We start from the raw sequence: 16,472 nt of genomic DNA on the forward strand, positions 1-16,472 counted from the left end.
TTGTGTTTTGGGAGTTAAGGAAAATGCAACAAGTTGAAGACTTTTGTTTTGAAAGAACTGGAAGTGCAGTATGGGGAAAATGCTGTGATGGTAATGAAAATTATATATTGTATCTCGTTTGTATTCAACTAGTCTGGTTCATAGGGTTTCATTTGTCACATGTAGCCAGTGAAAGTTTGACGCTTACAAAGCTTGACCCATGCATTTGTTCTTTAGCCAAAGGTTTGACATGTTTTTCATAAACTGACCCAAATATTTCCACAAAGAAGTATAGATACATTTTGTGTAAAACTGTACAAAAATGATAAATAATTTCCCTCGAAATTAAAATATTTAGATCATAAACCCCCCAAATACTTGTGATTATTTGTCATTATATGATGAAGCTGTGAGGGTCATTAAATGTAAATTGAACATTGTCCAAGAAGCACAAAGAAATCTCCTCTGGAGGAAGTGTTCAATCTGTAGGTGAATTTACAACCTGTGTGCTCTGAGATATGAGTGTTATCACAATTGGGACAATAATTTACTTGATTTAGGCACTTAGACTCATTTGTGTTATAGGGAGGTGGTTATATCAGGCCAATGTATAACTATTAAGGCTCTCATGTAGGTTTTTTCCCCCCCACTGCAAACATTTTGTAACATTGCAAATTCACCGATAGAGGGAGATCCCGTTGGATTCATTTTTCGCATGTTCTAATCTAAAGCTGGGCAATATGGGAAAAAAATCATATTGTGATAAATTGCCCGAATTGATGTGATAACGATAAAATAGAACGCCCCGGGTCTATTCTGATCTATATCCTTAAAAAAAAAAAATGGGTCATAACATCAAACGTAAAGTTCAAATAACAAAATACCATACAATACATCTAAAAATAAGATCAATCAAACAGGTGTATTTTGGGGGGAATACATTTTTTTGGATAAAATGATACATTTTGACATACTCCTACAGATTTTAAAGCTCATAAACGTTTAAAATGATACCACAACGAATTCAATTGTTGCAGATGACGGGACGTAAGGGGACTTCCCATTTCAAAATCAAGAATCAACTCCCTCCTCCATCCAGGATTCACGGTGCAAATCAAATGCAACCTGCCATGCAGAAATCCACCATCTCCTACGGTTGACTTCTGGACCAAGAACAGGTCTGGATAGTCAACAGTCGGAATTCTATAACATTACAAACAATTCTAAAACTGATCAGCTGATTTTTTTCTTTTAAATAGGCTAAAATTGCTGATTCAGCTCACCTTGACATTGTCTGTAGGATGCCACGCCATCTTTTTTTGACATGGCTGCCTCCTCAGTCTCTCACAGCTGAGTACAGCACATTTAAACTTAGCTTTTTCGTTTTTTACACCCATCTTATTATTTTGAGTGCCACTTCTTCCTCCTGCATTTTTAAGAAATGTATAATTTATAAGTTAGGCCTACTAGGATTACCTAAAGAAACAAACCTGACTTTCTATCTAATGATACAATTCCGTGTATCTGACAACATTATACCAGCATCTCCATTCAAAATAGAAAACTTTATTTAAAAGAATGTAACTTGATTGATACAATATCCTTCAAACATTATTTCTTAATTTGAAATATATATCTAAACTGGTCCAATCACCCGCAGCAGAGACGCATGTAAAACTATAGTTCGTCACTCTGGAATTTTGTGCCTTTACAGTGATCTGAAAATGAAATATTGACAAAAATTAGTCCGCCACCTTATCAGATGGCCTGCTGAAAATAACTATCAATATTTGCAGACATCCAGTAGGTGACACACCATTTACTGCAATGACACTCGCAGAAAAACAAACTACATCATATTGACAAACATACGAGATAGGAGCGGTGGTTTCTATTCAGATGATAAATTCCAAATAACTCATACTTCACATAGCACATTCAAACTATCGGCCTACAACCGCTATCGTGTTAAACAAAAATTGCTCTTTTGCTCATCTAATAAAGTATCAGTATCATATAAATCCACAACATCATCCTCCGAGACTCTATACCGATTCAAAAACAAACTGTTAAAAAGGTTACGTTGCTGTTTCAGAACCCTCACTTAACAGGGTTGAAACAAAATGGCGGATCAAAGACGATAGTTACGTAAGGGGGAAATCATGACACTACAAATAGAGCTGTTTTAAATGGTAATTGTCTGGATGTATCCATTTTCATATTCTATTTTAGGATGCATAATAAACAAAAGTGGTCATGTTTGTATTCCCTGGTAGGCACACACGGTACTCATCTAAACATGTTTGGGGTAGCGCCATGAAAAATTGCGATATTAAAATGTTACGATAACCAAATTAAGTATTCACATGGCATCTGTACTCTATTCTTTACAAATCAAATCTCTCCAAAGCCCAAACACCCAGATTCTATTTTCTATGAACAAATAATCATTGTAAGTCATTTAAATAAATTCATATAAAAAAGCTAATCAAAACCCAATGGTGTTATACATTTGGGTAATAATGTGAGTAATAACATAGTTCTAGTTAGTATCTATGCAGAAAGGGGCAAACAGGAGGCCTGGTGAGTGAGAAACAACAACATGTCTGAAACCGTACCTGATACTTCATTGCATAACTTGTCGACCACATGGTCTGTCTCTTTGGCAAAAAGAGAGATGATATCATCTTCAAATTCCTCCACAATGCTTTCACACTGTAACAGAAGAGAGGGGATAGGTTACCACACAACAGACAGCACACCAGGTCCTCCGCACATGAGAGGTTCACAAGCATGTAGTTTCACACAATAGTGGGCACAGCAGTGAGTGAGACTGCCATTTTTCCTCTCTCCATGCTGTTCAGCCATCTTGGATGACTCATGTAACATAGATAGGTAACACGATTCCAAGTTAGCGATTCCACACACACACACACCTTTGCGCATCATAAGATTACTTGCTTGTGGTGCCTAACTTGATCTTAAATATGTGCAATTTACATGCAAGAGTTCAAGATAATTGTAAAGGAACAAAGGAAAATATGTTATCGTCTGCATTTTGGGTTAACCCCTAGCACGTCTTCAGAATGAAAAACTTCAACACTGAATGTTACTGTAATAACTGTAAAACAAATTATAATCATAATAATGACAATTTAAAACGCAAGCTTTAATAAACATATTTCCAGATTTATTTTCTTTCTATATTACAGACTATGGTGCATGCAATATAACTAAAGTAAAGTGGAAAAACAATATCAATGTAAGTTTAAAAAGTTACCGGCCCAATTATCAAGAACGGGACTGGATTTTCAGATAAAATTAAGCTGTGATATCAACGACCAAGGCATAACATTGACTTCTGCGCTTTCAAAATTAAATTTAAGTTTACCTCAGTTAACCACCGCTACCAATATTTCAATACATTTTTGAAAGACTAATACTTGAAAAAGTATGTGGACATGCAGAACATAGGAAATAATTGAGCTACATCACATACTAATCTGAAAGCATGTATGAAAGCATGACCTATAGCATGACTGAAAATAAAAATAAATACATTAATATGTGAGTAAATTAATAAATTATTGCCAAACTAACCGCAAATTTTAGGTCATTGGATCCCTCTGGGCCATCAAACTTGAAATTGTTAAAATCAGGAAAATCCCCGGCATCAGAACTTCTTGGAGCAAATCTTTTGTATTGCTTTATCTTGGTGTCTGGGTCCACATGAAGAGCATAGTCACTCATGCTACCACAAACTCCATCCAGAAGCTCACTCAAGTTGGTCTCAGATCTAGCAAGAGGGACCTGGTGGATAAAAAGACACAAAAGTATTTAAAAAAATGTATCAGGTTTAATCTAAATTTAACTTAATTGAGTCCAGTTCTATGACGTTGCTTAGGATCCGTCTGGGTCATGTCGGTGACCCCTAACTACTATTCCCATCACACAAACAACCCCTACTTCCCCTATGCTGGAACTATGACATTTATCCTGTAGAAGTATACCCCTTCCCCTTGGAAACAGGACAAAACATGCAATAGTGTCTAGACAGGTCAAGGTGCACTATGCTCCCGCCCCCGTGGCCTCCCCAGAAGGAGAGAGGGGAAAGGGTGACTGGGTGCAGTGAAAGGGCCGGGAAGGGGGGCTGAGTTAAGGAGCAGGGGGAGGCCTAAACAGCAGCCAAGTGCAGGGTAAACAGTTCAGTCTCATCCTTTGGTCTCTTTTGGTGGTTCATCTTCTCCACCCTCAAATGATCAAAGCAGGAAGTTTTCCTTGTCAATCCCGGTCAAAAGATGCTGGGTGAGGGGTAGGGGGGGGGGCATATTGCAGATGAACTGGATTTTGTGCAATGTAGATATATCCCTGACCCTATTGTCCCCTTTCATCCTCAGTATGGACCCTTCCGGACCCACTGATTACATTACGGAAGCATTTCCCCCTCCTCCTTTTTATATCTGACTCTTAGTGACACAAAGGGGCTTCCATGGCTCACTGCCATCTGCTCACAAATAAGATAAAAAGGTCTCAGGGAACTGCCTGAACCCTGCCACACATTTCTCTCCTTTTTCAATGTAAAGGGCAGGAAGCTAGTGGAATGTAGAGAGACAAATAGTTAACATTGAGGATGGTCTATCAAAGAAAACAAAGGTTTGACGACTTCAACATAATATTGAACTGTTAACTAATAAGTTATTGCAAAACAAAAAGGAATATCAAGTGTGCACTGCATTCAACCATAACAGCAATTATTGGGCTAAAGATGCTAACATGCAATTTTGATATTCTTAGTTTCTATATTTTTATTTTACGCCATTAGTGAATTTTATGAAAATGTATGATGAGCTCTTGACATAATTGTTAAGAAACACCTACCTTAAATGTAAAAAAATATATATATAAATAAAAATGAATAAAACATCCAGTATTAAAAAGTCCAACCTAAAGCAGAACCTTATCAAGCAATCCTGAAAATGTTGTGGAATTAAATTCCTTCCTTACCAGTATGAGGGGTTTGAAAGGGACCAGTCAATCACACATTTCCTGAAGAATGAGGGGGCTAGGCATGCCTGGCAGAGAAAAGGCTTCTCAGGGATGCTATCCTCCATTGAATTCCCATTGGAAAACCAGCCATTATTGTAACACTGAGGAAAGGGGCTTTCAATTTCTTGTGAGAATAATATGGACCAATGAAAAACACAAATTAATAAAAACTAGAACCTATTAATGCCACCATTTACAACAATGTGTAATGTTGTTATAGTCTTCAGAAAAGCAATTGCCACAGTATGAACTTTTATCATGACAATCCAGAAATTGAATTTAAATGAAGAGTGACAGCAATTTTTCTCTATGGTCCAACCAGAATCATTAAAAGCCATTCATTGAGAATGAATAAATGGATGAAAAAAATGAATATATATATGTACAGAAAAAGGTAAGACATTAACAACTTCCATCAACTTATTCAATTAAGTTCAATGTCTTTGGCTTAATGATTCATTGTTGTAGGTTTAACATTGTGGTGTGAACCTTGCCTTCTGGGAGCCCCACTGGTTGCTGGAGAGCAAAGGAGACTTAAGACCAGCTAATCTCGTATGATGGAATCGAAGCTTGGACACCCCTCCCTCCTTGATTCAGACAGGGTCAAAAGCCGGTGGGGTGGGGGAGGGTTTCTTTGATTTATGCTCAGAAGTCAAAACAAGCCATTGATTAGCGCAACAGGTAGGCCTACACTTCCATAGGGCAGTTAGTACAGAAGTTGATCAGCCATCACTGTCTGTAGGCCGTTTCACTTAAAGGGCCAATCATCAGTTGAAACAACAACAAAGCGTTTCCCCACCACTGTTTAGGTAAAAAACTGAGGGATGGGGCTGGAGAAATGTAATCACTCAAATTCATACACAGAGCTATAGATGCAAGGTCTGACCATCCATGACATCAAAATTATAATTTTAACCATGTTGAGGATAAACAGTGTTTAAGATTTATTTTGTTTCTAAACATTGGAGTAAAACAAGCTTTTATTTGGGGTTCTGATGAGTTACGACAGTTCAACTAAGCTCATGAGGCATTTTTATGTTATATTTTTCAAGAATCAAATGGGTACATATCATTAATTTACAAGTCCAAAAATGGACGTAGCAACTGCTGATTGCCCCTTTAAAAAGTCAGTGTGCTTACTGTTCAGAGCGCTGTAATACCAAATTACTTAAGTGGTTACTTAACTCTTCTCTTACAAACATTCATTTTGATTCAGTAATTATAGTTGCGCTATATCATTGCATTCATACACTCTCATCTCTACTAACAACAACAGGGGTAATGCAGACACACCCCCACAGCTTGAGGGCAAACAACATGGAATATGGACAAGACTCACATGGGTATAGGAACTGTAATTAGCATTTTTCAAATGAACCCTCTTTTAGAAAACACTTAATGAGTCTGTGAATATGACATACACAGTTGATCCATAGATTGAGCATAATGAACAGGAAGGATTGAGACAATTTGATGTCAAGAGTAGATCAAGACAACTCAAATGTTGATAATACTATGCCTATGGAATGTTTGATTACATTCAAACCAATATGAATGAGAGAACTGGAGTTGTCATATTAGGAAATATGTCATAATCCCTTTTACTTGAAAGTTAACTTGAAAATGGCTAAGGGGAAGAGGAAAACATGACGCAGCCTAGCTAAATAAACAGCATGTTATTAGCTATCAATTACCATCAAAAGGGGATTAACCCCTGAGATCAATAGGTGAGCTGACCAGCTAACGACAGTCCCTGGACACTAGGGATATGACACTGGAACACCACCAGGCCTGACCTCTTCACACCACAACAATGCTTGGTTAGGAAAAGAGGAGAAGTGGTTTGCATTTCCAGAGGGTTAACCAATAAGCAAAGCATCTGATTTCAGAAATGTAGGTGAAACACTGTGATAAAGCATTTACCAATGCTTACAATGACACAAACTGAAATGAAGTTACATACTGATCTTACTTGTCTTATTTTCTTCTGTCGGGATATTTCACAATACACTAAATTCCATTTCTAAAAGGTATGAGATCCAGGAGATCGAGCCACGTAATTACCAGACGATTACCGCTGTGCAGCGAACATTCATGTAAGCTCACGAGATCAAATGGCTTGCGAGGCTACAGGAAACCAAGAACTACTACAAACCACTAGGCCTAGCCTATGTTTTGTCAAGTATTTTAAGTATAAATATGCTTTCTATATGAATGATGCATCTATCCAATCTCTAAATTCATAAAATATTTTATTTCCAGGAAGTTCACGTATGTGTACTATGAGATGTTGGGCTTCAGTGGAGTGCACTTTGGCAACAAGCTTTTACTAAGGTAGCTACCTTTTTATCAGTCAGGCTCCCATCAGGCTTGAGTCTGAAGGCTCCCACATTGATGGTCTTCTTCGGATCAATCTGACTGATTGAATAATTGAGCTCATCAACAATAGCCCTGCATGCTAAAAAAAACAGATATATGTTAGTACAATATAGGTTAGGGATATACACAGTTGAAGTCGGAAGTTTACATACAGTTAGGTTGGAGTCATTAAAACTTGTTTTTCAACCACTCCACAAATTTCTTGTTAACAAACTATGGTTTTGGCAAGTCGGTTAGGACATCTAATTTGTGCATCACACAAGTAATTTTTCCAACAATTGTTTACAGACAGATTATTTCACTGTATCACAATTCCAGAGGGTCAGAAGTTTACATACACTAAGTTGACTGTGCCTTTAAACAGATTGGAAATTTCCAGAAAATGATGTCAAGGCCTTAGAAGCTTCTGCTAGGCTAATTGACATAATTTGAGTCAATTGGAGGTGTACCTGTGGATGTATTTCAAGGCCTATCTATATCGACAGTAAAACGAGTTCTATATCAACATAACCTGAAAGGCCGCTCAGCAAGGAAGAAGCCACTGCTCCAAAACCGCCATAAAAAAAGCCAGACTACGGTTTGCAACTGCACATGGGGACAAAGATCGTACTTTTTGGAGAAATGTCCTCTGGTCTGATGAAACAAAAATAGAACTGTTTGGCCATAATGACCATCGTTATGTTTGGAGGAAAAAGGGGGATGCTTGCAAGCCGAAGAACACCATCCCAACCGTGAAGCACGGGGGTGGCAGCATTATGTTTTGGGGGTGCTTTGCTGCAGGAGGGACTGGTGCACTTCACAAAATAGATGATCATGAGTAAGAAAAAGTATGTGGATATATTGAAGCAACATCAAGACATCAGTCAGGAAATTAAAGCTTGGTCGCAAATGGGTCTTCCAAATGGACATTGACCCTAAGCATACTTTTCAAAGTTGTGGCAAAATGGCTAAGGACAAGGAGAGCGAGCAAGGAGCAAGGAGGCCTACAAACCTGACTCAGTTACACCAGCTCTGTCAGGAGGAATGGGCCAACAATCACCCAACTTATTGTGGGAAGCTTGTGGAAGGCTACCCGAAACGTTTGACTCAAGTTAAACAATTTAAAAAGGCAATGCTATCAAATACTAATGTGTATGTAAACTTCTGACCCACTGGGAATGTGATGAAAGAAATAAAAGCTGAAATAAATCATTCTCTCTACTATTATTCTGGCATGTCACATTCTTAAAATAAAGGGGTGATCCTAACTGACCTAAAACAGGGAATTTTTACTAGGATTAAATGTCAGAAATTGTGAAAAACTGAGTTTAAATGTATTTGGCTAAGGTGTATGTAAACTTCCGACTTAAACTGTAGATAGTATGCCCACAGGTAAAGAAAAGTAAAACTGTTCAAATGAAATGAGCTTGACAGACTGATGATTAACAGAATGACAGCAACATTGAGATACTACTAGAAACACAAGTAAATAAGCGATTATATTTATAGAACTGTTGATAACATACAGTATATAGCTCAAAATATGATAACATTTTAATAAAATGTTACTAAAATGCTACTTTTGTTACTTTTTCATTTAACAAAAGTCTTAATACTCACATAAGCATCAAAGGAAATGCAAAAACATGACTTGAGCCATGCAATACTATTTTGTATACTGATATCTCCTTGTGTCCACATTCCACACTCTCTATTCAGCTATCCATTACATTTTTTTCCAAGACCATTTCAATTAAGTGTTACGATCAAGCAAAGCTCAATTCAATGAGCATGTATGAAAACTGCTGTAAAAGTGTTAAAGCCTCTTCTTTTGACAAGGTCCAAATAAAATGTATATAAATTATATCAACACCAAAGTAAATTAACCTTTTAACCCTGAGAATGGTAAGTTAGCTAGCATCCAGTCACTCTTTAATTCAAAATAGAGGCTTGTTTTTTTTTTGTTTTTTTTTTTTAAATCAGATCTACAATTGGAGTTAATGCTTCACTAAGAATTGTACAGGACTTTCATGCCAGATGTCAGACTGTATGCCTGGAGGGCTTCTAACAGTTCTTAAAATGTCATTGATACTATGACGCACAGTAGCCTACACTAATGGCGTACCGTGCTGAGAGTTTGTATTGGTAGCTTGACAAGTGTTACATAGTCATGCAAGGATGACTCCAAGGTTTGGTAAGACTGTAGTGTTGCTGTCGCTGTAGTGTTAAAAGAAAGAAAATGGCCATGTGATGAGCTGCCTTTCACCAAGTTTAATTTGGCTTTGTAAAATAAAATTACTAAAACTATGTATTAACTGAAAAAGTTGAATTATGATTCAAGTTTTCCATAGTGCTCCTTTTTTATTTTTAGATAAAGAACATTGTAACTTCTCTGTCATTCGTACACTTTTGAAATTCAACAGAAATATTTACAAACTGCACCCAAAAAAACACTTCAAAATATTTGGACAAATAAAATGATTTGTCCAGAATTGTACGTGTAAATTGTTTTTAGCAAAGGTTAAAAACTAAACGGTTGATAATCAAGAAAACTATCAAATCTAGAATAGGAAATTGCTGCCCTGGCAGGTCAAATGATATGAAACGAGCTTACAACACTTTACTTTTAGCTTGACTCAACTTTCACAAAAGTTTATATTTTATGACAATACTTGTTCACTATGCAAATCTATAGTCTGCATTTACTATCAATAAGTATTGCATTACATGTACATCCTGAAAACCCCATATATAATAGGTAGAAACGGACTAAGTAGACAAATAAACATCCCAATTTACCTGAACAATACAGCACCTTGTCTTTTTTCCCTTCGGTAGTTTCGATTAAGATACTCATTGCCATCAAGGCAATTTTTATAATCCATGATGCCATATTTGTTGCCTGAGGGAAAGAGATATGTATAAAGCAAGCAAGCAAAGCCAATTCATTATACGAACACAATAGAGGTATTTGCCATTCAGCGCCTCCCACAGTCTAAATAGCAAGTCATATTCTGAAATCAGGTTGGGAGGCAAATAACTGTAAACGTTGCCTTTCTTAAAAAAGAAAATGTAAAAAAAAGAAAGGATTTTCACAAACTGTCTAGACATTAAAAAATAGAATGTGTCGCGCTTCAATGTGTTACTACATCTGTGAAGGTGTATAATTGTACAGAGGCCGAGTATAAGTAGGTTTTACATGGGCCACAAAACTGACTGCCTCTCCACAAGTGTGTCAGGGGTTGGCCAAGTTGTATCATCTTTAGACAACATATTCAAACAGAACTTAGTCTACAACTTCAAGCTGGTAGTGAAAAGCCGGCTATTGAAAAATAGCGGCACCGGAAGAGAGTGGCCATGGATGTAAACAAATACTGAATATCAAATAAAATAAAATGGTTGTGTGTCACATGCGCCGAACGGGGTAGGTAGACCTTAACGTGAAATGCTTACTTACAAGCCCTTAACCAACAATGCAGGTAAGAAAATATAAACTAAAGTAAAACATTTTTTTTTTTTTTATAAATAAAAAGTAACACAAAAAAATAACAATAACAAGGCTATATACAGGGGGTACCGGTACAGAGTCAATGCCGTGATTGGGTGTCCCATAGGGCAGCGCACAATTGGCCCAGCGTCATCCGGGTTTGGCCGGGGTAGGCCGCCATTGTAAAGAAGAATTTGTTCTTAACTGACTTGCCTAGTTAAATAAAGGTTACACACATTGCAGGTGTAGCGAAATGGTGGTGCTTCTAGTTCCAACAGTGCAGCAATATCTAACAAGTAATTTCCAACAATTCTACAATATATACCCAATACACACAAATCTAAGTAAGGAATGGAATTAAGAATATATAAATATATGGACGAGCAATGTCAGAGCGGCTTAGACTAAGATACAGTAGAATAGTATAGAATACAGTATATACATATGAGATTAGTAATGCAAGATATGCAAACATCATTAAGTGACATTATTAAAGTGACTAGTGTTCCATTTATTAAAGTGGGCAATGATTTAAAATGTGTATATAGGAAGCAGTCTCTCTGTGCTAGTTAGTGATGGTTATTTAACAGTCTGATGGCCTTGAGATAGAAGCTGTTTTTCAGTCTCTCGGTTCCAGCATTGATGCACCTGTACTGACCTCGCCTTCTGAATGATGATGAACAGGCCGTGGCTTGGGTGGTTGTTGTCCTTGATGATCTTTTTGGCCTTCCTGTGACATCGGGTGCTGTAGGTGTCCTGGAGGGCAGGCAGTGTGCCTCCGGTAATGCGTTGGGGAGACCGCACCACCCTCTGGAGAGCCCTATGGTTGTGGGCCGTGCAGTTGCCGTACCAGGCGGTGATACAGCTCGACAAGATGCTCTCAATTGTGCATCTGTAAAGGTTTGTGAGGGTTTTAAGTGACAAGACAAATGTATTCAGCCTCCCGAGGTTGAGAGGCGCTGTTGTGCCTTCATCACCACATTGTCTGTGTGGGTGGACCATTTCAGTTTGTCAGTGATGTGTACGCCGAACAACTTAAAATTTTCCATCTTCTCCACTGATGTCCTGTCAATGTGGATGGATGGATGCTCCCTCTGCTGTTTGCTTTAGTCCACGATCATCTCCTCTGTTTAGTTGACGTTGAGTGATAAGTTATTTTCCTGGCACCACACTCCCAGAGCCTCGTCGTTGTTGTTGGTGGTAATCAAGCCTACTAATGTTGTGTCGTCTGCGAACTTGATGATTGAGTTAGAGGCGTGCTTGGCCACGCAGGCATGGGTGAACAGGGAGTACAAAAGGGGGCGGAGTACTCACCCTTGTGGGGTGCCAGGGTTGAGGATCAACGTGCGGGGATACAGGTTAGTCGAGGTAATTTGTACATGTAGGTAGGGATAAAGTGACTATGCATAGATAATAAACAAAGAGTACCAACAGTGTAAAAAAAAGCATGTGCAAATAGTCAGGATGGCCATTTGATTCATTGTAGAAGCTGTTTTGGACCTTTTGGACCTAGACTTGGTGCTCCGGTACCGATTGCTGTGCAGTAGCAGAAAGAACAGTCTATGACTTGTGTGACTGGAGTCTTTGGCAATTTTTAGGGCCTTCCTCTGACACCACCTAGTATATAGGTCCTGGATGGCAGGAAGCTTGGCCCCAGTGATGTACTGGGCTGTACACACTACCCTCTGTAGCGCCTTACAGTCGGATGCAGAGCAGTTGCCATACCAGGCAGTGATGCAACCGGTCAGGATGCTCTCGATGGTGCAGCTGTAGAAATTTGAGGATCTCGGGATACATGCCAAATCTTTTCAGTCTCCTGAACGGGAAAAGGCGTTATCGTGCCCTCTTCACAAATTTCTTGGTGTGTTTGGACCATGATAGTTTGTTAGTGATGTGGACACCAAGGAACTTGAAGCTCTCAACCTGCTCCACTACAGCCCCATGGATGGGGAATGGGGATGTGCTCGGTCCTCCTTTTCATATAGTCCACGATCATCTCATTTGTCTTGCTCACGTTGAGGGAGAGGTGGTTGTCCTGCACCTCCTCCCTATAGGCTGTCTCATCGTTGTCGGTGATAAGGCCTACCACCTCTGTGTCATCAGCAAACTTAATGATGGTGTTGGAGTCGTGTTTGGCCATCCAGTCTTGGGTAAACAAGGAGTACAGTAGGGGACTAAGCACTCACCCCTTAGGGGCCCCTGTGTTGAGGATCAGCGTGGCAGATGTGTTGTTGCCTACCCATACCACCTGGGTGCGACCCATCAGGAAGAACAGGATCCAGTTGCAGAGGGAGGTGTTTAGTCCCAGGTTCCTTAGCTTAGTGATGAGCTTTGTGGGCACTGTGGTGTTGAACGCTGAGCTGTGGTCAATGAACAGCATTCTCACATAGGTGTTCCTTTTGTCCAGGTGGGCAAGGGCAGTGAGGAGTGCAATTGAGATTGCGTCAAATGTGGATCTGTTGTGGCAATATGTAAATTTGAGTGGGTCTAGGGTCTCAGGTTTCCGTGATGTTGATGTGAGTCATGACCAGCTTTTCAAAACACTTCATGACTACCGATGTGAGTGCTATGGGGCGGTAGTCATTTAGGCGGGTTACCTTTGCTTTCTTGGGCACAGAGACTATGGTGATCTGCTTGAAACATGTAGGTATTATAGACTCAGGTCAGGGAGAGATTGAGAATGAATACTGCCACAATGTGGACGTTTTGCACCTTGGTCTAGCAAAAATTGAAGAGTGTGGTCAATAATGAATGTTTGTAGAGTTTGTGGATAGACTAGTGGAGTGTAAATAGACCCTTAAACTAGTCACACCAAGTCCCTCATTCCAGTGCAAAATTCTATAGTTATGTCTTTGGTGATGTGTTTTGAGTGGATGCTGAAGCTGAACACCGTTTGAATGAGAGAAAACATAATTGTGATCTACCAGTGTTGTTATGGGGTTGTTAGCCTAGATCTTTTGTAAGCCTGCAGATCAAAATCCCCCGCTCATGCTGTAAACACAGTCCAGTTCAAAGTAAATGGCACAGATCCATATATGGCAATGGTCTATTTGCATATAGGCCTCCTGCAGCTCTGATTGTTTATGCCGCACAAGTCTGTAGAGTACGGACTGAGTCGTGCGTGTCAATGCAATAGAATCCTACTCCTATGCGTTCTGTCTACAACAAAATCTCTTGAATAGTTTGTTTTGTTTTAGTATGTTGCATTAAAAGTGGCTAATATTGTGTTGATTAGATCACAATTGCCACAGAGACATTGAGTGTTAACAGGGAAAACTACAGAACAGTGGTCACCAACCTTTTTTGGAGTGGAAATAGGAAGAACGCACATTATGGCTTATAAAAGTGTTGAATACAAGCTATTGACATTTCTGAGTAAGAACTTAAACATGAACTCACTCAAAAATAGCAGCTCTTTGCTGTATTCATTGGCTCTCTCTCTAGTCATGGTTTTAAACGTTTTGAAATCTCACAGTATCAACTTTGCTGTAGCTTTCTTTTATGCCTGCTACGTTACTGCAGACACGGTAATCTGAGCCCATTCAATTGGCCAGCGGAAGGCCTATAGTGCACTTGATTTGCTCTCTGGGCCCACTTGGAAGGCAAGGTTTGTACCTTCAGACACATGAAATGGTTCAAAATGGCAACAGTCACCTACCCAGCTTAATAACCAACAGCCCGAGATGAAAAATAAAAATAGGAACACAAGGCTTTCTAGTTTTGTTTTTTTACAGAAATGTTTGTCAATCGACTACGAAGGCCTTGGATATCGACCAGTCGATCGCTATCGACTGGTTGGTGACCACTGTTCTAGAAAGTTGTGTGAAGTTCGATCTCGTGCTTCTCTCTGCGGGCTAATATGTCTTCTGCACGGCAGTCCCAGGGGAGCTGTGCGGCAGTATTGAAGCTACTGCACGCCTTTGCGCAGCTTAGAGAGAACATTGATTATGACCCCTCTATGGAAAGATGAGACCCTCACGAACAAGACAGTCTTCTCCATATTTGCGGTACAGCTGATCTGCCAACTTCTGTCTGTAGTGGCCTGAACAGTTTGGGCTACACACTAACATGATCCATCTGTGTAAAGGTGAGACTCATGAACTCGTACATTGGTCGTTTTGCTCTAGGATGCCCACAGGCCTCAAGACTCATCTGAAGGTCCCCCGTTACCAGTCAAAAAAAGTTATGGAAGTATATATGAAGACTGTTCAGTGACAAAACATTTGTTTGTATAGCAGTAAGGCCAAATAACATTTTATCAAATATTTGTTTTATATATATTTTTGATACTTCAAAGGTCTTACAATTCAAAATCAAATAGCAAAATGATCCTTGGTATGACCTTCTTAAAACAATTCAATTTAGCTGATTAGAACCTCCCCGGCTTAGACAGGGTTTAGACAGAAATATATATTGTTGGAGTAGAGGACCTTGTGCATTTCAGGAAAAATAACAACCCAATGTTTATATCCCAGGACAAATTAGCTAGCAACAGCAAGCTAGCTAAATTGCAATATATGATTAATGCTTTTCGACCTGTCCCCAAATTAATATAGTTGGTTCAGAGTTCGTTTTGATATTTCAACCTGCGTGTCCTGATCGAGTCTGGTGTTGGACAAAATAAACATGCGCGCGATGGCGGACGCACGCCCGCGAGCGAGCAATGTGGGTGCAATGATTGAATAACATGTATGTGTACATTTATTTTGCAACGCAAGCGGTGTGGCCCATACATACTGATCAACATATCACAGGCGTCCAGTCGGCGTTTTGAAAGCGTCAAAATACGAAGACTGCGTTGAATGCAGCATAGAGAGAAAATAAAGTTGTCGGGCAGCCTTTTTTCATGTAGCCTACGTAGGGTAAAAACATTATGAAGACAGACCAAATGCTATCCTGACATGAACTAATAATTCCATCAGTCAAGTTGCATAATAGGCGACTAGTTTGCAATAGACCCTTGGCTAGACGTGAACTTACCTGTTTCAAAGGTCAGGTGAGTGAGAATTAGGAACAACTTTTCAGCACGGTAGGCTATAGCGGTGAAGTCGGACTTCAGACCCCTGGGACAACGTTGTGGATTCTGATTGAACATAAAACAAACGGCTACAGTTAAGTTCTTGTTTTGCTCTTCATCTGTTTTGAATGAAACATGATCATCTACCTTAGTCTACTGACAGTGTATACTTAACGTTACATGCTTGTTCCAGGAGTTGCCACGTTCAGCTAGGAAACAACAATGACATCTGAGTGAGCCAATGGTATTGTGTCAACTCAGCACATTATAGCCAATGACTGAACGCTGCCTCTTGAATGAACGTGCTGAGAACACCGGCGTCTAGTTGCTCTGAGGTGTGTTCCAGGTCGACAAACAATCACATGCTTTTGAGCTAACTTTAAATTGATACTTGTGAGTGTGTGAGTCATTAGCTAGTGATGCGCGGGTTAACTCATAACCCGCAGTCTCCGCGGTTATAACTGACCCGGCAGAAAAAGTCAACGTGAATCCAAGGAGGCAAAAAGGACTGTCTCTGAGTTTAATTCAATAGGAGAAAATCTGCGAAAGTAGATTTGAAAATAAAGAGAAGGAGATTTTAAAATA

At 39.3% G+C, this 16,472-nt stretch overlaps 1 protein-coding gene across 3 annotated transcripts; it reads right to left on the reverse strand.

The window, feature by feature from the left end:
• Window positions 1-1,525: 1,525 nt before the first annotated feature.
• Window positions 1,526-16,172, reverse strand: LOC129824062 (protein canopy-1-like). 3 transcript variants are annotated; one of them, XM_055883358.1, is made up of 7 exons: window positions 16,068-16,172; window positions 15,851-15,953; window positions 10,183-10,285; window positions 7,368-7,483; window positions 3,580-3,789; window positions 2,598-2,694; window positions 1,526-1,697 (listed from the first exon to the last, which is right to left on the reverse strand). In XM_055883358.1, exons 3-7 carry the CDS (start codon window positions 10,274-10,276, stop codon window positions 1,657-1,659), a joined length of 558 nt encoding a protein of 185 aa, XP_055739333.1. In that variant the 5' UTR covers window positions 10,277-10,285; window positions 15,851-15,953; window positions 16,068-16,172; the 3' UTR covers window positions 1,526-1,656. The 3 variants fall into 3 exon arrangements, with proteins under 3 accessions (XP_055739333.1, XP_055739332.1, XP_055739330.1); XM_055883357.1 differs by having other exon boundaries at window positions 16,063-16,166; XM_055883355.1 differs by lacking the exons at window positions 10,183-10,285; window positions 16,068-16,172 and having other exon boundaries at window positions 15,851-16,042.
• Between the last annotated feature and the right edge of the window lie 300 nt (window positions 16,173-16,472).

Source organism: Salvelinus fontinalis, chromosome 26 (assembly GCF_029448725.1).
Source record: "Salvelinus fontinalis isolate EN_2023a chromosome 26, ASM2944872v1, whole genome shotgun sequence".
Classification (NCBI taxonomy): Eukaryota; Metazoa; Chordata; class Actinopteri; order Salmoniformes; family Salmonidae; genus Salvelinus; species Salvelinus fontinalis.